Source organism: Pollicipes pollicipes, unplaced genomic scaffold (genome assembly GCF_011947565.3).
Source record: "Pollicipes pollicipes isolate AB1234 unplaced genomic scaffold, Ppol_2.1 Scaffold_4740;HRSCAF=5597_pilon_pilon_pilon, whole genome shotgun sequence".
Taxonomy (NCBI): domain Eukaryota; kingdom Metazoa; phylum Arthropoda; class Thecostraca; order Pollicipedomorpha; family Pollicipedidae; genus Pollicipes; species Pollicipes pollicipes.
Window position 1 is genome coordinate 21,200,341 of NW_023596545.1, and position 22,790 is coordinate 21,223,130.

The 22,790-nt window shown below is 54.9% G+C and overlaps 1 protein-coding gene across 1 annotated transcript in view; it reads right to left on the bottom strand.

Annotated features, from left to right (window-relative positions):
• LOC119098053 (zonadhesin) overlaps window positions 1-22,790 on the bottom strand; it is a 67,048-nt gene that overhangs the window by 42,218 nt on the left and 2,040 nt on the right. Inside the window, exons 3-20 of the mRNA XM_037220981.1 lie at window positions 22,238-22,402; window positions 21,593-21,727; window positions 20,984-21,118; window positions 20,375-20,509; window positions 19,631-19,879; window positions 18,431-19,291; window positions 17,801-17,995; window positions 15,412-15,804; window positions 14,670-14,864; window positions 14,103-14,300; window positions 10,128-10,520; window positions 8,971-9,186; window positions 8,378-8,578; window positions 7,003-7,212; window positions 5,574-5,813; window positions 4,974-5,168; window positions 1,124-1,318; window positions 305-697 (exon numbers count right to left, since the gene is read on the bottom strand). Coding sequence (XP_037076876.1) covers window positions 305-697; window positions 1,124-1,318; window positions 4,974-5,168; window positions 5,574-5,813; window positions 7,003-7,212; window positions 8,378-8,578; window positions 8,971-9,186; window positions 10,128-10,520; window positions 14,103-14,300; window positions 14,670-14,864; window positions 15,412-15,804; window positions 17,801-17,995; window positions 18,431-19,291; window positions 19,631-19,879; window positions 20,375-20,509; window positions 20,984-21,118; window positions 21,593-21,727; window positions 22,238-22,402 — 4,704 coding nt within the window. The remainder of the gene's footprint in view (window positions 1-304; window positions 698-1,123; window positions 1,319-4,973; window positions 5,169-5,573; window positions 5,814-7,002; window positions 7,213-8,377; window positions 8,579-8,970; window positions 9,187-10,127; window positions 10,521-14,102; window positions 14,301-14,669; window positions 14,865-15,411; window positions 15,805-17,800; window positions 17,996-18,430; window positions 19,292-19,630; window positions 19,880-20,374; window positions 20,510-20,983; window positions 21,119-21,592; window positions 21,728-22,237; window positions 22,403-22,790) is intronic.

Sequence of the window (22,790 nt, forward strand, 5' to 3'; positions counted from 1 at the left end):
CTGCCTGCCAGATAAGTGCCTGAAATTTCATCCCAGCTTTGCCGTGCCGACATGTCATCCGCGGGGTATTGAAGTCCGACCAGGCAGCCCGCCATGGTGACACCAGTACATACAGAAAGACTTTACCCTTGAGAAACTGCGATGCTCCGGACTGCATCCGATATCTGGCCGCACAGTACAGGCAACATCGGACAGCTACCGGGTGCTGGACACAACAGACAACACCATGCAGTCCTCACCTGCGGGATAACGTCATCCTGCCGCCCTCTGCGGGACACTACAGACGACACCACGCTGCTCTCACCTGCGGGACACACAGGGCAGCACTGGCCTGGCGCCTGCTGCGGGTCGACGCACGTGAGCGTCGCACACTGGGGCGGCGGCAGCACCACGCGCACCGTGCCGTCGTCACACTCGAGCACCGAGCACGGGTGGTCCTCGTCGTCGGGGAACTGCGCGCCGTCCGGGTACATCCTGCCGGCGTGCGTGCATGGTGCCAGGCTGCTGTCGCTGCAGTTGTAGCTGGGACAGCACTGTCCTGACACCGGCACTGGTACGCAGTTAGGCCTGGGAGGCGGCGCGCAGTCAACTATGGCGGTGGAGATGTGGCCGTTGTCGCAGGTGTAGTGTGTGCAGCCGTCAACGCTGGTCCAGGTGGAGCCGTGCGGCCTGACTTGACCGGTGCCGTCCACACAGTCTGTCAAGAGAAAAAGATGGAATCAGCCCCAGCGTGGAGTGGTTTCGAGCTGTGGATGGCGGATACCCCTTTAAACAGAGCAAGGCGACAGCTTTCTTAGGTCTATCTGAATATGTAGGAAATGTTTCAAGTATTACACGATAATGCGAGTTAAAGTCCTTCACAATATAGAACCGTGGTCACATTTTGATGAAAAGTTCTTAGATTTGTAACCAAACATCTGAGGTGATCACACAGGTATCAAAGGTAGAATAGATCCGTTCATCGGCAGACCAATTTATGGAAAACTGTGTAAACTTTTAAACCAGTACAAAAGCTGCTCTTTCCGCTACAGAAGACTCTGGAAAGAAGTGAAAGGCTCTCACTCTGAAAAACGGAGTTTTAAAAAAAAAACACCGTTTAAATGGACAGCAGCCCTTGGCTTACGTGAATTACTGCAGTTGTAATGGGGGCAGCACTGTCCTGGCACCGATACGGACACGCAGTAAGGACCAGGAGGCCCAGCGCAGTCAACTGTGGCCGTATAGATGTGGCCATTGTCGCAAGTGTAGTGTGTGCAGCCGTCAACGCTGGTCCAGGTGGAGCCGTGCGGTCTGACTTGACCGGTGCCGTCCACACAGTCTGTAGAGAGAAGTCAAGGAGGCTTGGTATCGGGGTACAAACAGTGTAGTGTTTAAGTTGCTCGTCTGTGAAAGCAGTGGTACGGAATTCGATTCACCGCGGTGCTCGCCCTTCCTGCCAGGGTGAGAAGCAAACGAGGAAACGAGGAACGAACACATACACACGCAAACGCACACGCACGCACGCACACGCACACGCACACGCACACGCACATACACACACACACGCACGCACACGCACACGCACACGCGCACGCGCACGCGCACACACACACACACACACACACACACACACACACACACACACACACACACACACACACACACACACACATATGTTTATATATATATATATATATATATATATATATATATATATATATATTGAAGAATGGTATCCGTGGAGCTGTGGGTGCTTTTGTTGCTGACCGGTTCTTTCGAGTTGGTGTTGGCTTCATGTACTCGAACAGGTACACCCAAGAGAACGACGTATTCCAGGGCAGTGTTTGAAACGTTGCGTTGTTTGCGGTTATGATTAATGATGCTCGGGACAGTCTTCCCCAGGCGATTGGTCGGTGACTTTCCGTCGATGACCTCATCTGGCATAGCTCTCCCACGACAGGATCCATGTCACGCCAGTTTCAGTTGATTGTGACTCGCTCAGGAAGGCGGGGCATGCCTAACGGTTTACCGTTTTCGAATTTAAATGCAGTTTCCGTTTACTTTCGTCGACACTGGGCTTTGTGGACAGCCGATTCCTTGCAATATGGTGGCACGGCTTTGTGGTTACATTTTGATAAGCGTTTGACCTTCAGGGAACATCGTACCATTCGGCGTGACAAGTGTTTTAAAACGTTGAACATATTGAGCAGGTGGCACGAACATCTTACGGAGTAGATCGGCCAATGCTTTTATTGTATTGTCGTTCGCTGATTAGATCCAAGCCTGACTACGGGTGTTTTACATATCGCCGTCCACCCGCCTCATTCAAACGTCATGTTTAGATACCATAATTCTCACAGCACTGCGCATAGTAACCGGTGCGTTGAGAACGTCTCCAGTTGCAAGCCTTCTGGTAGAGGCAAATAAACTGCCACTCTCATTTGTGAGGGAACTGCATAGGGCGAGATACGCTTGCAATTGGCGCAGCTCCCAAAACAGCCCACCTACCGGGCAGTCTTTTCGCGACGTGCAACGAGGCTCTTAGAGACGAACGGAGAACACGTGTTTCCATTTGCGGTTCAAGTCCGAGAGCTGTTCCAAGAGAATGATCTCAGACGGAAGAGAGTGCTCAGATGTAATCACCTGGGAACATCCCGTTGGGGTGTACGTGTACCAAGTGTTGATCTTTCATTGGCGCAGATAAAAAAACGAGAGCTTATGACGTGGAACTCGGGGGTAAAGGGCTGGAGCCTATCTCGTCATATGAAGGGCATGTAACCACCCTTACAAGTGGATCCAAAACCGAATCAGGTATTGTCTCTGCGTTTGTGAGTTTCCATGCCACTTGTTAATTTTCGCCGCCAGAACCTGTCTCTGTGTACACCACGAAGCTTGTTGCCACCATAAAAACTGCTATTTTGAAGTCGCTGATGACGACCTACACTTGATCTTATCTGACTCCCCAGCAGCCTATGGCTCTCAAGACATTTTATCCTCAGTGTCCATTTTTACAGCACGCTTTGACTCGCTTGACGTGGCTGATCGGCGTGAGGAAAACTGTGGTGCCGTGCTGGATTCTAAGTCATGTAGGGATAGCGGGCAACGAGCTTGCCGCCACCGCCGTAGAGCGGGCCGCTCGTGCGCCTCGCTCGCGTTCTGTTCCGCTCCCAGCCAGGAACTTCTACCCAGCCATCACAGCTTATTTAACAAGCTAAGGATGAATTCAACAAGCTAAGGATGATAAAGCCACCGTTGAGCCTTTGTCCGTTTAGTTTGCAAGCGGCTGGGTGTGAAGAGGTCGCTCCGTGCCGTCTGAAAATTGCCTTTACTTACGCGACACATGGCTGCCTGTTGTGTGTTGGCGTGAAACCTCAGTGCCATAAATGTGGTGCCCCGTTGACCGTGCATCACGTGCTTTATTCCTGTTTACATTTCGAGGGAGAACGACTGCCCCATTTTGGACGGCAAGCGCCATGTTTGACTCATCGTGACATGCTGGGAGACGACTCTTCATTGACACACTCAAGCCAGTTATCTCTATTTCTGAGAGGCATTAAGTTTTCAGCTGCATCTGCTCCGTGCTAGTTCAACCATAACACGACCCTGAACAGACGTTGCGATCTTTCATGTCGACGCGCCCGTAAACCACAAATCATCATCTTCATGAGTTATACTACTCAAATGGATGGTCCTGGTTGTTGTTGTTTTTTCTAGAAAGATAGTGTTATTTTAACCGAGATTGTCCTCATTGTCTACGAAAAAGGCTACGAGAGGGTAAACAAAGCATGTTTCGCTTTCCGCGGAAGGCTAAATAGAAGCAAATGAAGAGTCCTCACTCAGTGACATAGGAGCAAGCCTGGCCTCGAGCTAGCCGACGAGTTGCCCATCCCCTGGGTTGCTGCAGGCGGCTGCTAGCGCGGCATGAAGGGTTGGGCGCTTTTTAAAATGCCCGCCACGGATTCGGAGCGCGGATTTGGAATAATATGTATCAGCGCTATTACAACTCGACCACGATGACAGACCCCTGCTGGGGGTTTATTTGCACACAAAGCTGTTCCTTTTTCACTTGTCCTCGGCCACATACAGCTTGTTCCGTGCAATTCAAACACGTGAACGTTATCTGAGATTTTGTTGGAAGTCTTATAAGCACCTGCAAATTTTAAGACGCAATGGGTAAAAATGTTTTGGGGTTTGTGGAAAAAATAAGAAAGGAGAAAAAGAGCAATTCGTTTTCAGGGCTAAGTCCTTTTTTGGTATCATTTGCCATTTCCAATGGCTAACTAATTGTCATGGCTGTAATATTTCTGGGAAGCCCCAGCAAACATGCGTTCACCGCGATGTCTGTCATCACCTTGTGACAATTCTTAGTACCCTGCAAACCTTAAGAATTTTGCAGAGATCTTAGGAAATTGTTTCTGTTCTTGGGATCGAAGAATACGCTTTAAGCAATTTAAAAAAAAAGAATTTATTCCGAATGGTTTGTAAGGGTGACTTCGGATTCAGAGTACCTGCTAAGCACAGCTTGTTGCGTGTACCCCGAACCCACCACCCAAGCGTGCCGTCCAGTTCAACAGCTAATTTTGCCTCCGCCCTTTCGCCAGACAGGGATGCGGAGGGTTTTACGTGCCGCACTATGCTGCGACACGGCCGCCTCGGGTCTGGGTTGAACCTCGTTGGCCAGTTGCCAGCTGGCCTTTCCTTTTCAGTCGGGTCAAACAATGCGCCCACTCTGGGACTCGTACCCAGTGCCGCTGGATTACGAGTCCAGCATCTTTCCCCAAGACCACGAATTTGATTCAATTGGAAAGAATGGGTTAAATTTTCCACTCCGCGTCTGAAGTAAAACTAATTATCTGGACCCTTCCGTAGTCATTATTCATCATCCACGAGTTGGTAAACAAAATCCGGGTGGTCTAGCCGCGGAACATAAAACCGAATAGCCGTACCCCACAGTGATGGAACCTTCCATAAACCGGTAGCAGACCTGGGCTCACGTGAGTTATCGCAGTTGTAACTGGGACAGCACTGTTCCGGCACTGGTACCGGCGCGCAGTTAGGACCAGGAGGTGGAGCGCAGTCAACTGTGGCGGTGGAGATGTTGCCGTTGTAGCAGGCGTAGTTCGTACAGCCGTCAGCGCTGGTCCAGGTGGAGCCGTGCGGTCTTACTTGGCCGGTACTGTCCTTACAGTCTGTCAAAAAAGATGGACGGGGAGTGGCGTCGGGAAACTGCTTGTGTAGTGGTCAGGCGTGCGTTTGGAAAAGTAGTGTTATGGGGTTTGATTCAATAGTGCTTAAACTTTCGAGTGAGATTCTATCGCAACTTGGAAGGGTAGTCGCATATTTTCAGATGCGAAAATTTGTTGCGCTCTTCAAGATATGAATGAGGTCTAGTCAATGATTGCCAAAAAATATCCCATATTGCTGTTACAAAAACTCGGCGCCGCTGCTGCCGTTGGCAACGGTCACCTGCTCATATCTGGTTACTGACGCCTCGGGGCCGTCACAGGAACCCACCGGCACACCGTCAACGTTCTTAGCTGTCACCGGAACTCACCGGGACACTGTCAGCGTTCTTAGCCGTCACCATAGCTTACCAATATGCAGTTCCTCTGGCACTTTTTTGGGTTCATCGGGACAATTCCACTGTTTACAGCAGTATCCAGGCGTGCGTAGCCCGGTGCAGTGCGGGTTGGGCTGTGGTGGACAGTGGGCTCCGTAGTCGGCCACCTTAACCGGTCCGTTCAGCGTGCAGTTGAACCGCTTGCACGGGAACGTCTCGTTGTCCGGCCACGTGTCGCCCTCGCTGTATGTCGTGCCGTTGTACTCGCACGTGGCTGCCGACCGGCGAACGCGACCTTTTAACACGCGCTCGGGTAGCAGTCAATTTGACCCTCCACCCGAAAGTTTTTCTGGAGAAGTTTCCGAACGGCACGGCGTAGCCGCGCCAAATTATGCATAGCTGTAGACAATTGAATAGTGGATCGTTTGGTGTAAAAAATCAAGATGTTTCTTGTAAAATGGCTGACCTACGGCTGGTCAAAGTCAGACCATTAATTCAGCGGAGTCGATTTCAAGGTAATCCTCCAATCTGATGCAACAACGGAGTGTTAGACAAAGCCATACATTTCGGAGATACTTTGTTATGCAACACGAGTTGAATGAACAAATTCTATTGACCTAAGGTCAGGTGTCAAGATCAGACCAATGTCGAAGCCAACCTGTTTTATTACACTGTGGCCTGTTGTATGGGGTAGTTTCTGGGACTCATTTCGAATATATTGATAACAGGAACCGCATTTGCATCCTCCATGGTCTTCCTGAAGGTCATGGTGGGTTACTGACCTAAAATGACCCAGGTCAACATTTTGTTTTCCGGTAACATGCTGCCTGGAGTAATCTTTGGCGCTTCTTCAAATGCAAAAATAAAAATAGTCTTGTATGATTTTGTTCACGATGACCTTCGAAAAGGCAGACAGGGTCACTGATCTTAAAGGAGCATGTGACCTTTTGCTTAGAACAGGTAACTAGGTTCTGGGGCAGTGAAGAGGCCAACTAGGAATTTGACCTTGATTAACCCTTTTCAACTTTTTTTGCCCGAAAGTCATGGCCTAGGAACGTCAAAGTCTCACCCAAGTGGGTAGCTCACGTACAGGGCAATGCAACCTGTTGGTGGCTCCAGCTCTCTTAGTTTCTAAGATCTGAGGGGGTCAAATTTACCGCCCAGCCCCCACCCGAAAGAAGGGCATCTAACTAGCCACCGGGGCGCTTGTTAGTGTTTTCTACCACCGAATGGGGGCAAATCACTTCCCCGGTAGAGGTCACTAGAGCATTTTCACCAGTAGTGCTGGGATGACATTTCGAATGGACGCGTCGTACGGTCGTTGGAATACAGCGCGTATAATGCGTCCAGTGGGCAGCTATCTGCATCGCCTACCGTGACGCGTGCACAGCTCTCACTCGCGGCAGGCCACCCGTCTCTCGGACGGATGCGCCGCTGGAGCCCAGCGCGACGAGCGCACTCACCCCGCACGCAGTCGTAGACCGGGCAGCACTGGTAGTCGACGTGCGCAGGCGTGCAGGTACCGGGCCCAGTCGGCGGCGGCGCGCACTGGTCCGACACGTCCTCCGAGAGCACGTGGCCGTCGTGGCAAGACAGGATGGTGCACGGCCGCACCGGGTCCTGCGGCCACGACGTGCCGTCGTCGTGCTGCTGGCCGGCGTGCGTGCACGGCGCTGGCGGCACGGCCAGACCGGTCACGGCGCGCTCTCCGCCACAGGAGGCGCACTCCCCGCCAGAGAAGCCGCGCTCTCCGCCACAGGAGGCGCACTCCCCGCCAGAGAAGGTGCGCTCTCCGCCACAGGAGGCGCGCTCTCCGCCACAGGAGGCGCACTCCCCGCCATAGAAGGTGCGCTCTCCGCCATAGGAGGCGCGCTCTCCGCCACTGGAGGCGCGCTCTCCGCCACAAGAGGTGCGCTTTCCGCCGTAAGAGACGCGCTCCCTGCCACAGGAGATGCGCCCTCTGCAACATCGGAAAGGCAGGCCAGAATTCCAAGGTTTGATGTCAGTGCACAACGGATCATTAGCCAACAAAATGTTGCGCAGGCGGCTGAGAAACCTTGCGTCCGATAGCATACATTTATATTTGCATGCTTCACGCCGATTCGGACGGATGGTGGAGCCCTGTGGCAGCGGCGCGCTCTGGAGCGTCTCGATAGGCCGGCGGCCGGACGCGAGCCGCCTAGGGTTTGGGACGGTTGGAGGACGCTGCCGTGAATGGCGCGACGCGACGACAGTGTGTGGCGCGTGGTGCACGCGGCGAGTCGGAGCGGAGAGCGGGGCGGCACCGGTCCTGTGCCGCTCCTCTGTCGCAGTCCTGCAGTCGGCCGCGCTCAGGCGAGTGGTTATGCAGGCGGGACATGCCAGGACCAAGGTCGGTTCATGTCGGAGCTCGGCAGGCGGCTCGCTCCGTTACAGTGCGGAAGTCGTCTCCTTGTGATGCTGCTCGTGAGTCGTTTGGCCACGGAGTCACGAAGCGTTGCTTTTAACGTGTGGCTCTCGGTGTCCCGATTTGTTCGGGATATGACTACGCGGTAAAGTGGCCTCGATTTGGTTAGTTCCAACACGATGTCGTACCTTTCCGCCCTGGTCGCGCAGACCACTGGTTCTCTCGCACGTGCACTGTCACATCCAGGAGGCCAACAGCATGACATGTTGCTGCGCTGTTGTAATGAATGTGGCAGCTGCAGCCATCGCCAGAAAGCGCGGATGCGGTACCTGCTTCGTCTGTGAGACGTTGCACGTTCATCCGGACCCCACCCCGGATATGAGTGCGCTCGCTCAGTCTGCGAACCACTGCTTCCCTGCCTGGTGGCCCTGTGACGTCACATCCGGCCTCACCTCCGGGACAGTCGTGCTCGGGGCAGCAGAAGCCGTCCGTGTACAGGGCGCTGCAGCCGTCCGGCAGCGGCGCACACTCGACTCGCCCCACCTGGACGGCCACGCCCAGCACGCAGGTGTACGTGACGCAGGGCCGCGCCAGATCGTCCATCCACTGCGTTCCCGGCGCGTGCGCCACGCCCTCGAAGATGCACGGGTCGCCTGCGTGTGGAAAGGCAAGGTGACCTGCTGTGTCCGGTGCCTTGTTTATGCTGTTGTCAAAACTGCATCGCAGTGAAGCGACAGAAATGGTGTAGAGTGACACGCCGCTGTTCTCAAAGTGGCCTAGGTCGACGGCGAAGGAAATGGGCTCATTAAATTTAGAGAAGAGCGTGTCAAGTCAGTGACAACTGGAGGCCTTCAGCGGTGAGTGCTGGCCGTCCGACCGGTCGGTGTCACATACAGTACCCCGCAGGCAGCGGAGAGTTTCACCTCCACCTGACGGTCGGCCCTGACGGGAGTAAACACGGCTATGTCGGGCGTGCGTGACATGTGCGCTCAGTTCCGTCCTGTTACTGCCACCTTCTCCACCGCCGCGCCCGACCAGCCCTCACCGTCCGGACAGCTGATGGTTGGGCAGCACCGGCCCTCCTCGAACGTCTCGTTGCAGCCGGGCGGCGCGCGCGGACAACTGCGCGCCACGTTCTGCGCCAGCAGTGGCTGCGGCGGGCTGCCGGCTGCGCACACGTAGCAGTCTCCCGGCGTGTCGAGCCCGTCCAGGTAGACCGAGTTGACGGCGTGCGTGACACCGGCCGAGTCCACGCAACCCTCTGGGAAAAGCGATAGGTACGCTCTGGGGTCACCGTGGCACGTCAGAAGTGTTATTGCGGCGCCGGTGGGGAGTTGGCTAGTTGGGACAACGAGATCCCTGCTCACTTCGGAGCGTTTTCATTGAGACAAGAGACAACGATTGTGTTTGGGACACTGCAGGCAACACCAAGTCATTGTCGAACAATGCACATAGCACCAGACCCACAATGGGAATCACAGACAGCATCATAAGACCTCCCCCGCCACCCCAACTGTGGTTATCAGCACCGGTCGGCCCCGCGTCTTGGGGACAATCCATGCAGCATCAGAAAATCCTTGCCTTCGGGTCACTACATATAACGCCAGATGTCCCTCACCTACCAAGCATTGCAGACATCCCTTACTTGCCGGGCACTACATACGTCGCTCACATGCGGGACACTACGGACGACCCTCGCCTGTGGGCCACTGCATCCATCAGGCGACCCCCACCTGCGTGGCACTTCAGAGAACACCAGCCTTATAATAGACTATATTGGACCGTTATCTGGGGACCCTTCGCACAACACCGGCCGGACCACACCTGTCGGACACTATAGATAGCTATAGACAGACACTATGGGAAGCACCAGAAAGCCCTCACGTGCCGAACACAGTAGACAACGCCACAACGACCTCACCTGTAGAACACTACGGTCAACATCAGCGAGCTCTCACCCTTGAGACACTACAGACGTATCTCGCTCGGGGGACAGTTCAAACGTTCTTCACCCACAAGACACTGCAAACACCATCCAGCCATCCCCCCACCAACACCATCACCCGTGGGACACTGCATACAAAATCAGCCGTCCCTCACCTGCGGGACACTACAAACACCAGCCGTCCCTCACCTGCGGGACACTATAAACACCAGCCGTCCCTCACCTGCGGGACACTATAAACATCGGCCGGCACTCACCTGCGGGACACACTGGGCAGCACTGGCCCGGCGCCTGCTGTGGATCGACACACGTGAGCGTCGCGCACTGGGGCGGCGGCAGCACCACGCGCACCGTGCCGTCGTCACACTCGAGCACCGAGCACGGGTGGTCCTCGTCGTCGGGGAACTGCGCGCCGTCCGGGTACGTCCTGCCGGCGTGCGTGCATGGTGCCAGACTGCTGTCGCTGCAGTTGTAGCTGGGACAGCACTGTCCTGACACCGGCACTGGCACGCAGTTAGGCCTGGGAGGCGGCGCGCAGTTAACTGCGGTGGTGGAGATGTGGCCGTTGTCGCAGGCGTAGTGTGTGCAGCCATCAGCGCTGGTCCAGATGGAGCCGTGCGGTCTGACTTGGCCGGGTCCGTCCACACAGTCTGTCGAGAGAAATGAACCAGGATTGGTGTCCGAATACAAGCAGTGTAGTGGTTACGCTGCGCGACAGGAAAACCAGGGATGTAACTTTCAGCTCTGTAACATTGCAGGCACCACTATGCGGTTCACCACCGGGCCATCACAGACTGGTTGCCGAGATATGGAGCGAAACGGGAAAAAGTCTCGGCCGCATGCCGCGTGCGGTGCTGGAGACCTCTGGCGGCCGCCGGCGGGAGAGAGGGCATTTCGCTTGCCCTTTCTGCAAGATAGGCAAACCCATTGCATGGCACCGTTGATTGATTGCCTGACGTAGCCGGTGATTCTTGCGCCTTGCATCAGCTGTCCGCTTTTGAATGATGGCAGCACGCGCTTCCGTTGTGTTTAACAACATTGTATTGTACCGAACAGTGAAAAACGGTCGGTAGCGGCCAAATCAGTTTCCTGGCTCGCGCACGCGTGACACCACAACGTATACCACGTGATTGTCCGTTTGATTCCCCATCATTGCATGCTACTCCCGAGTGCGCTCAGTGCCCTGGGTGCGGCGATATGGCACAAAACGTGCAGAACTGTGCACAAGAGAAAAAGTTAAAGTTAAAGCCACTAAAGCCAGGCCTTAGTTAAACTCATGCATCATTGCGGTTTTAGGTGCCCTGGTTGCCGAGACGTGGTGCAAAATGTGAAAACGGCCGGTAACGACCAAATCTATCGTGCTGGCTTGTGCACGCGTTAACCGCAGCACGCGCGACATGACAATCCATGCAGCGGCATTGTCTGTTCGGTTTATTATCAGTGCATACCACTCTCCAGCGGCTCCGTGCCTTGGACGCCGAGATGTGTCACAAAGCGTGTAAAACCGTGGAAAAAGGCAAAAGCCATCTTCCTGGCTCGTGTGTGCCCGACACGTGTAACGTGCCACCCCACGCTTGTGACACCATGGGATTCCCATTTTAATGACCTATCGTAGCATGCCAGTCTCGTATTACTGCGTGCCGTAAGAGCGGAAATCCCGCGTAAAACGTAAAAATGGACGAAATTGGCAAAATACACCATCAAAGCTAATGTGTACGTGTCACATGACACGTGCAGCATGACATCGTACACGTTTCAGTGATTGCCCGTTAGATCGCCAGTCGAAGCATGATCATGATTATTGCCCGTTAGATCGCCAATCGAAGCATGCCAGTCTCGACGTACCGTACTCCCTGGTTTCTGAGATATCACAAAAAGGTGTAAGCCCCTCAAAAAAGCAAAAGCGTGTAAATTCGTGGTTAAACACGTGGGCGCCATAACATGTTGCACGTGTCACCACACATCATCTCGCTCGTTGCAATCATCATCGAGGCGCGCCAATTCCGGGTGTTCGTGCCATAGTTGCCGAAATGTGGCACAAAACGCGCAAATTCGTGGAAGAGAGCAAAATCCATCTGAGAGCTCGTGCCACGTGATGCGTGTGACCGTACCATTTCGCATGGTACACCTTTGTGTGCCATTGCCGTGTCGCTGCGACCCACCGTTGTCGAGAGTTTTGTGCGAGATGGCATAATCAGTCGGAGGCAATTAATTACAGCAGCAAGTCACGTGATTAGACGGCCGTCTATCCTTGAAGCAGCCTTCGGCATCGGCCGAGACACCGAGTGGCTCCGTTCCGTCGCGGCGTGAAAAGCCGTTTTGAAACCCGCTAATCTAGGCTCATTTGCGAGCGGCATGTGTCAAAACGCGATCAACCGAATGGTGATATAGAGAGGGAGATAATGAAGCGACTGACACGCTGATGTGGTTTTCAACGCAAAATCTTGAACCGTCTTGGCGGTAGCGACTTGGCATCTGGCTATTTATCCTGCAATTTGCAGCGCAACATTGCGCTGCACAAACTCGCGATGCGACTGAAAGTGTAGCCGCGTCAGTTGTGAATGTTGGGAAAAAGAGAAAATCCACGCATGTACGCGCACTGCGAACACAGCGACCGTCACACACAGCGCGCCTTCGACCACCATGTGCGGGCCGACGCCCTCTCCCCGATTTCCCGCCCACCGGCTTATAGCCGGATAGACTGATGGAGCGCCAGAATTCTTGTTTTGGAGAAAGGCCGGCGAAATGAACAAAGTCGAAAGCCAGCGGCGCGAAAGGCCACTTCGACCTTTAACGCAAGGTGTACGCCGGGAGCCGGGCTGTAATTTGTCGTCGCGGCGAAAAAGCCGCCATGCAACCACTTAGTCCAGGCTCATTTGCGAGCCATATTTTTTTAAAATGTGGTTAACAAAATGGTGCATAAGAGACAGGATGAATTGGCCAATACGCTGATGTAGTTTTCAACGCTAAATCACGCATAGTTTTGACGGTAACGGCATGTATTCTGCGCCGACTTTTAAACCTCGGCCCGTTGCAAATTGCATTGCAATTTGCAGCGTAACGGTGCGTTGCACAAACTTGCGATGCAGCTGAAAGTAAAGCTGTTTCAATTGTGAACGTTAGGGAACAAAATTCAGGCTTCTACGCGCTTTGCGTGCCGAGATATAACCGTAAACGTAAAAACCCATCAAAAACGGCAGATTTTATCTTTCCAACACGTTTGCACGTGTCACGTGGCGAAAAAAAAAAACACACCAGTGCGATGGCCCATTCCATACTCTATCGCACTGTTTAAGTTTCATGTCTCTGCGAGCCTTTGTTGTCGAGATACAGCTCCGGGAATCGGAGTGTGTCGGACCGTGGGCCGGAATCGCTGAATTGGCGTCGCTCGTGTTAAACCTATCGGGATTTTTGCACTCGTTTTTCGCTCGACACGCGCTCATTTTTGCGAAATGTAGAATCTGGACGCGACACAGACAGGCACCGCCAACAGACATTGGTCGCGTGCAAACGTCATGAGAAAAAAAATTCCTGACCGCTTGGCCTGTAGGTGAGACAACTCAAATGGCGTGCACACACACACTGTTCCTTTAGTAATATAGAGAAGATATAGAGATTCTGCCCATTTTCTACACAAAAGGTCACGGGACGGTAAACAAAGAAAACATGTTTTGTTATCCTTTGATGAAGTATAAGGAAGGGAAAGTTCTCAATCCGTGGCATAGGAGCAAGGCTGGCCTCAAGCTAGCCGACGAATTGCCGGTCCCCAGGGTTGCCGCAGGCTGCTGCTAGCGCGCCAGGGAGGTTTGGGCGCTGTTCAAAGTGCTCGCCACGGGTGCGAGCTGCGTATTTGGAATTACACACGTCCAAGCCGTTAACCTCTATTTACAATGACACGCCCCAGCGAGGGCTTCGTGAATGCTTATCTGTTATTTTTTCACTTGATATCTTGGAGACTTAGAGACTTAACTCTAAGATATCTTGGAAAGTTCTAGTTGTGGTTGGGACCGAGTGATACACTTAGACCAATTTGATTCAGATTAGAGAAATGAGATGCATGTTTTACCTCACATATGGAGCAAAACTAAGTATTGCAGCCTAAATTAGTTATTTTGCATTAGCCACGAACTGGTCAAAACTGGGTAGGCTTACTGGCCGCGTAACTGAGAACCGAATAGCCGTCACCAATCTTGATGGAACTTTTTCTAAGTCGGTAGCAGGCTTCGGCTCACGTGAGTTGTCGCAGTTGTAGCGGGGGCAGCACCGTCCCGGTACCGGTACTGGCACGCAGTTAGAAGAACCAGGAGGCGGAGCGCAGTCAACTATGGCGGTGGATATGTTGCCGTTGTCGCAGGCGTAGTGTGTGCAGCCGTCAGCGTTGGTCCAGGTAGATCCGTGTGGTCTGATTTGGCCGGTGCCGTCCACACACTCTGTCAAAAGAAAGGTACGGGGCTTAGCTCCCTAAAGTCGAAGCTTCCAAACGAAATATCTGGTTTACATTAAATAGGCATTAAAGCACGCAAAATAAAATTTTGCTTTTTTGTTTTTGGTTGCCAGGCTACTCCATGGAAAAACGTTCGTGACATTTACTGAGATTTTTTTACCCGCTGCTGAATGTTTTTTCCTGTCTAGAAGACTCAGCGGAAAGAAATGGAGGGACCTTAACCTGTGTGTTAGCTGCTGTTGGTAACTCAGTACCAGTTTGTTTTTTCCGCCCCATAAGACTTCGTGAAAAGAAGTGGCGGGCCTCCACTGTTTTAAATGGAACCTTCGTAAACCGGCAGTAGGCCATGCCTCACGTGAGTTGTCGCAGTTGTAGTGGGGGCAGCACTCTCCTGACACCGATACGGGCACGCAATTGGGACCAGGAGACGGCAGACAGTCAACTGTGGCGTTGGAGATGTGGCCGTTGTAGCAGGCGTAGTGTGTACAGCCGTGAGCGCTGGTCCAGGTGGAGCCGTGCGGCCTGACCTGGCCGGTGTTGTCCACACAGTCTGTCGACAAACGGGTCGCTTGCCGGCTGTCTGGTCTGTTTGTTTACAGAGGTCTAGGTGGCACTGCAGCATTGCATGCCGCTGCACAAGATTGGCGATTGTCTTGCAGGCTTTTGGAAGTTTGTAGTCTTCGAAATATCTTATTTCGTAGTATATCTCGTACATAATATCTTGTAGTGTAGGGTTTACCGCAGGTCCGTGTACCAGGTAAAGGCTGGAAACTACATTTTAGCTATGGAATGCCGACATTTTGTCCGCGGGGTACTAAAGCACGACAAGGTAGCAACCCATGGTGGTATCTGTGCATTCAGAAAACTCCTACGGCATATATCATGCAAGTTTTCTTTGGGACACTCCGGACAGCACCCAATATATCGCGAGACAGTAGAGGCAACACTGAACAGCCGTCATTTCCTGGATAAAACAGACAACACCTTGCGGTCCTCACCTGCGGGACAATGCCATCCTGCTCTCACATGCGGGACATTGCAGGCAACGCAAACCGGCTCTCACCTGCAGGACACCATAAACACCAGCCGGTCCTCACCTGCGGGACACACAGGGCAGCACTGGCCTGGCGCCTGCTGGGGATCGACGCACGTGAGCGTCGCACACTGGGGCGGCGGCAGCACCACGCGCACCGTGCCGTCGTCACACTCGAGCACCGAGCACGGGTGGTCCTCGTCGTCGGGGAACTGCACGCCGTCCGGGTACGTCCTGCCGGCGTGCGTGCATGGTGCCAGGCTGCTGTCGCTGCAGTTGTAGCTGGGACAGCACTGTCCTGATACCGGCACTGGCACGCAGTTAGGACCAGGAGGCGGCGCGCAGTCAACTGTGGTGGTGGAGATGTGGCCGTTGTCGCAGGTGTAGTGTGTGCAGCCGTCAGCGCTAGTCCAGGTGGAGCCGTGCGGTCTGACTTGGCCGGTTCCGTCCACACAGTCTGTCGAGAGAAGTGCTGATGGTCAACGCAATGGTGGATTTGCTTACAAGGATCTGGGGTAGTTTTATGCCCCGGGACTTTAAAAACTGGTAATTGGTGTTGACACTCGTGAAAGTTGTACCTGTGCAAATGTTTTTTCTCCTCCTTTCGATGTGCCTTGGACAGTTATTTTAAACCATGGCGACCCACGCTTTGATTGTTTATTACGGTATGATTGCCGACAAAAGGTTACAGGTGACTTAAATGCTACAAGTGGCAGGCAGCGTAGACGAATCCCTTTAATTTCAATTGCCAAGAAATGAGAGCTGCTACGTGCAAATGCGTTCATTCTGTACGGCTTTGTTTGCGTGGCAATGGTCCGTGAAGCAAATTACAGCTTCCGCCGTGGGACCCGGGAAGTACTGGAATGGTTGTGAGAAATTAAGCGCCGTTCGATCTCCCCGACGAAAACATGTCACTTATCGACCGATTTCGATGCGACGGAAGGGGACCAATATATCTATGAATTTGAAACGGACCTATGTTATGTGACATATCAACATTTAACAGTCATTCGTGCATCCAGCCGATGTAAAGAGGATGGTACACATAAATGTTCAAGATGGGTGTCAATTTAGGTGTATTTGGAGTTAGTGGGATGGTGCTTTACTTCGTCGTCAGAAAAGATGTAAGCCGAACTTTTGACAGGTAGAGCCAGGGGTACGTATTGGTTTGCTGGAAAATTAAGGTTGAACGCTCAGGAAATGTTTTGTCGACCACATCGTTGCCGTGTGTGTTAGGTGTTACAAATGAAGTTCCGCGGCCACATAGCATGTCTGGACAGGTGCCATAGGCGTATGCATTTATCTAAAGGAGGGAGGTACGGGCACGTGACCGAAGCGTGACTCATTGACGCGCTACTTTGGTCGATTTATAGCTTTGATGTCCCTAATATGCAGAATACCGGAGGTCGATGGTAAGGACGCTTTTTAGCGTTTATCTGTTGCTGGACTTCAGGCAATTTATTCTGCCGTTAATCTCCATACTCCGTCAGCACCTGCGCCCCTTCATTTGGATACACTCTTAACAGAGGGCTGATAGTCACGTCGAAACTCACGTCCTTTGATTCTAAACCAGTTACTGTGATGTCTTCAGGAACTCAAAACAGCCAGATTTGGTGACAAGACTGTCGGATGGAATACTCAAGTGATTATATCTCTCAAATGCTTATTGATGCCACTGATGCACTTTTTCAAATGTGGTTTGAATCAGACGTCAAAAACCGTTTTCACACTGTCTGCGGGATGATCGGTTGTCATCGTTGGATCCTGGCGCAGGGATGACTGAAAGGAGCCAAAATTGCACCATTTGCAAGGTTCAGAGCGTACGATATTCGTTTAAACTCATTTTCGTAAAAGTTGGAGAGATGAGGTGGTTGATTTGCTATCATTATTGTCGATGGGTGAAGGAACGCCATAGCGGCTCATCAATATCGTCCTTTTAAGTGGAATCTCGAGAAAGGACCCATCCAGATTTAGACCTGTCGTCTTTTATCGCCATGTGTGGCCTGTTAATAAGATTCAAATGTTGGTAGAACATGCGTTTTTTACTGTCCTCATGCTATCTCATGCTATCATGTCAGGCAACCTCAGGTCACAAAACCATGAGGTCAAACCTGAAAAGTTCCGGAATATGGAATAAGAAATTGGTGCAATTCTGAGCTCGACGGTTTTCTACAATTTCGATTTATTTTGTACGGATTCGGTCCCCGGTTTTCAGTGGCCAACTGAGACACTTGGTGTCAGCGCTCATCGGCGCTCGCGTGGAAACCACTGGCACTGAGCGTTTACCAGCTGGGAGAGTTTCTTCCGGGTAGTAAAATCCCAGCCAGGCAAAAGAAGCATAACTGGCAGTTTTCATATCATTGGTGAAGATTCGGAACGGTTTCCTTTCAGCCCGAACAACTGAGCTTGTTGGACACTGGCCACCCTGTTGTGGTACATGTGTTCAGCCTCACTTGTGCTGTCGCAGATGTAGATCGGGCAGCACTGGCCGGGCACCGGCACTGGCACGCAGTAAGAACCAGGAGACGGAGCACAGTCAACTGTGGCGGTGGCGACGTGGCCGTTGTAGCAGGCGTGCTGTGTGCAGCCGCCAGCGCTGGTCCAGGTGGAGCCGTGCGCTCTTACCTGGCCTGTGCCGTCCACACAGTCTGTCGACAGAGTACAAGGAATGACGTCCAGCATTGCCTGTGTTTGAGCGGTGAATGGTGGACATGCATCTGTAAGAACCACGGTGACCTGTGCAGTTTTCCTGAGGTCTATGGGAATGTGCAGAATTCATTCGTACGGACATCCACGCGAGCACACTCGCAGTCTGTCGGGGAAAGCAGTTGGTGTATGCTGGCACTGTCGGCAGGTGTACAGACTGTGATTCCTAGAATCCACGAAAAAAATGCCAGGAAGTGATTTGAACCGAATTCGTTGCCCTGTGATTCGATAGTTTGAAATGCTATGTCATCAGACGTGAACCTGCAAATACTGAAGTAGTATAATCAGTTGTTTGCGGTAGGTTGATGGCAATAGACGGCCGTCGTAACACCCGTCCGACCACAGCCGAGATGCGGCTTTGCGAAGCCACTGCGCACCTTGATTGGGTGGTGGATCGTTACTGCAGTCGTACCGCGGACAGCACCGTCCCGGCACCGGTACCGGCACGCAAGGGTGACCCGGAAGCGGCGCACAGTCAACGAGGGCCATGGAGATGTGGCCATTGTCGCAGACGTAGTGCGTGCAGCCGTCGGCGCTGGTCCAGGTGGAGCCGTAGTACCTGACAACACCGGTGCCGTCCACACAGATGCCGACGGCTGCGTCTCGGCCGTTGTCGGGTGCATCACCCGTCCCAACGCCGTCGCCGTCTCCGCTGTGTCCGCTGCCGCTGCCGGGTCCTCCTCCTCCGTTATGGCTGCCTCCACCTCCTCCACTGCTTCCTGCTCCGCCGCCGCTACCCGCTCCTCCATTGCTGCTACCTGCTCCCCCACTGTTGCTACCCCCGCTGCCGCTAGTGATGACTCCCCCACCGATGCCATCGCTGGTGTGAAATTCAAATCCACTGCCGGTGGAAATCCAATTGCTTCCTCCACCGACGAAGGGTCCTCCTCCGCTGTGGCTGCCTCCACCTCCCCCGCTGTCTCCGGATTCGCCGCCACTACCCGTTCCTCCATTGCTGCTACCTGCACCGTTGCTACCTCCGCTACCGCTAGTGATGACTCCTCCACTTATGTGCACTCCTCCAACGATGAAGACTCTGTCGCTGCCGCTGTGGACGGTGCGGGTGCAGTTGTAGTCGATGCAGCAGTGGTTGATGCGCCTACTCGAGACACATGTGTAGCCTTCCGGGGGATCCCTACAGCCGGCGCGGATGTCGAGCTGCAGCATCGGCCGGCCGTCCACGCAGCTGTACCAGCGGCACGGGTGTTTGGGGTCGTCTGGCCAGCGCTCGAGTGGGCCTCGGGCGCGGCCGGCGGCGTCCGTGCAGGCAGCCCTCCCAGTCTGATCGATCCCTCCGCCGTGGCTGCCGCCACCTCCCCCGCTGACTCCTCCGCTGTCGCTACCCGCTCCTCCATTGCTGCTACCTGCTCCCTCACTGTTGCTACCTCCGCTGCCGCTAGTGATGACTCCCCCACCGATGCCATCGCTGGTGTGAAATTCAAATCCATTGCCGGTGGAAATCCACGTGCTTCCTCCACCGACGAAGGGTCCTCCGCTTTGGCTGTCTCCACCTCCCCCGCTGCCTCCGGCTCCACCGCTGCTTTCTGTCCCTCCATGGCTGTTACCTGCTCCCCCACCATTGCTAGCTCCGATGCCGCTAATGATGACTCCTCCACTGATGTGGACTCCTCCACCGATGAAGACTCTGTCGCGGCCGCTGTGGACAGTGCGGGTGCAGTTGTAGTCGGTGCAGCAGTGGTTGATGCGCCTACTCGAGACACATGTGTAGCCTTCCGGGGGATCCCTACAGCCGGCGCGGATGTCGAGCTGCAGCAGCGGCCGGCCGTCCACGCAGCTGTACCAGCGGCACGGGTGTTTGGGGTCGTCTGGCCAGCGCTCGAGTGGGCCTCGGGCGCGGCCGGCGGCGTCCGTGCAGGCCGCCCTCCCAGTCAGATCGATCCCTCCGCCGTGGCTGCCGCCACCTCCCCCGCTGACTCCTCCGCTGTCGCTACCCGCTCCTCCATTGCTGCTACCTGCTCCCTCACCGTTGCTACCTCCGCTGCCGCTAGTGATGACTCCCCCACCGATGCCATCGCTGGTGTGAAATTCAAGTCCATTGCCGGTGGAAATCCATGTGCTTCCTCCACCGACGAAGGGTCCTCCGCTTTGGCTGTCTCCACCTCCCCCGCTGCCTCCGGCTCCACCGCTGCTTTCTGTCCCTCCGTGGCTGTTACCTGCTCCCCCACCGTTGCTAGCTCCGATGCCGCTAGTGATGACTCCTCCACTGATGTGGACTCCTCCGTCGATAAAGACTCTGTCGCGGCCGCTGTGGACAGTGCGGGTGCAGTTGTAGTCGGTGCAGCAGTGGTTGATGCGCCTACTCGAGACACATGTGTAGCCTTCCGGGGGATCCCTACAGCCGGCGCGGATGTCGAGCTGCAGCAGCGGCCGGCCGTCCACGCAGCTGTACCAGCGGCACGGGTGTTTGGGGTCGTCTGGCCAGCGCTCGAGTGGGCCTCGGGCGCGGCCGGCGGCGTCCGTGCAGGCCGCCCTCCCAGTCAGATCGATCCCTCCGCCGTGGCTGCCGCCACCTCCCCCGCTGACTCCTCCGCTGTCGCTACCCGCTCCTCCATTGCTGCTACCTGCTCCCTCACCGTTGCTACCTCCGCTGCCGCTAGTGATGACTCCCCCACCGATGCCATCGCTGGTGTGAAATTCAAGTCCATTACCTGTGGAAATCCATGTGCTTCCTCCACCGACGAAGGGTCCTCCGCTTTGGTTGTCTCCACCTCCCCCGCTGCCTCCGGCTCCACCGCTGCTTTCTGTCCCTCCGTGGCTGTTACCTGCTCCCCCACCGTTGCTAGCTTCGATGCCGCTAGTGATGACTCCTCCACTGATGTGGACTCCTCCGTCGATAAAGACTCTGTCGCGGCCGCTGTGGACAGTGCGGGTGCAGTTGTAGTCGGTGCAGCAGTGGTTGATGCGCCTACTCGAGACACATGTGTAGCCTTCCGGGGGATCCCTACAGCCGGCGCGGATGTCGAGCTGCAGCAGCGGCCGGCCGTCCACGCAGCTGTACCAGCGGCACGGGTGTTTGGGGTCGTCTGGCCAGCGCTCGAGTGGGCCTCGGGCGCGGCCGGCGGCGTCCGTGCAGGCCGCCCTCCCAGTCAGATCGATCCCTCCGCCGTGGCTGCCGCCACCTCCCCCGCTGACTCCTCCGCTGTCGCTACCCGCTCCTCCATTGCTGCTACCTGCTCCCTCACCGTTGCTACCTCCGCTGCCGCTGGTGATGACTCCCCCACCGATGCCATCGCTGGTGTGAAATTCAAGTCCATTGCCGGTGGAAATCCATGTGCTTCCTCCACCGACGAAGGGTCCTCCGCTTTGGCTGTCTCCACCTCCCCCGCTGCCTCCGGCTCCACCGCTGCTTTCTGTCCCTCCGTGGCTGTTACCTGCTCCCCCACTGTTGCTAGCTCCGATGCCGCTAGTGATGACTCCTCCACTGATGTGGACTCCTCCGTCGATAAAGACTCTGTCGCGGCCGCTGTGGACAGTGCGGGTGCAGTTGTAGTCGGTGCAGCAGTGGTTGATGCGCCTACTCGAGACACATGTGTAGCCTTCCGGGGGATCCCTACAGCCGGCGCGGATGTCGAGCTGCAGCAGCGGCCGGCCGTCCACGCAGCTGTACCAGCGGCACGGGTGTTTGGGGTCGTCTGGCCAGCGCTCGAGTGGGCCTCGGGCGCGGCCGGCGGCGTCCGTGCAGGCCGCCCTCCCAGTCAGATCGATCCCTCCGCCGTGGCTGCCGCCACCTCCCCCGCTGACTCCTCCGCTGTCGCTACCCGCTCCTCCATTGCTGCTACCTGCTCCCTCACCGTTGCTACCTCCGCTGCCGCTAGTGATGACTCCCCCACCGATGCCATCGCTGGTGTGAAATTCAAGTCCATTACCTGTGGAAATCCATGTGCTTCCTCCACCGACGAAGGGTCCTCCGCTTTGGTTGTCTCCACCTCCCCCGCTGCCTCCGGCTCCACCGCTGCTTTCTGTCCCTCCGTGGCTGTTACCTGCTCCCCCACCGTTGCTAGCTTCGATGCCGCTAGTGATGACTCCTCCACTGATGTGGACTCCTCCGTCGATAAAGACTCTGTCGCGGCCGCTGTGGACAGTGCGGGTGCAGTTGTAGTCGGTGCAGCAGTGGTTGATGCGCCTACTCGAGACACATGTGTAGCCTTCCGGGGGATCCCTACAGCCGGCGCGGATGTCGAGCTGCAGCAGCGGCCGGCCGTCCACGCAGCTGTACCAGCGGCACGGGTGTTTGGGGTCGTCTGGCCAGCGCTCGAGTGGGCCTCGGGCGCGGCCGGCGCCGTCCGTGCAGGCTGCCCTCCCAGTCCGGCCGGCGGATCGATGGTCAGCTGTCGACAGCGGCACACAGTCGGCTCATACCGAACAATGGGTCTGCTTATTCTGAGAATTGTACCGTGATGGGAAATCCACGAAATTAGTATCGTAATGCTAGGAGTACGCGCAACTGCGGTTATTTTGGTCTGATGATGCGTTTTTTGTTGCGGCAACGTAAATCCCGCTATTCGTGCATTACGTGCATCTGTCACGATGTCCAACGCGCATTTGATATCCGTTAAAATAGCTGCCGCCTATCCCGCGCAACCTATCCTGTTAGCTACTGCCGAACTGACGCGCCGGTGAGCGCTATCAGCGGGACAGCGCGGCGGAGTGATGCGCCGTTAGCCACTTCCGAACTGACGCGCCGGTAAGCGCTATCAGCGGGACAGCGCGGCGGAG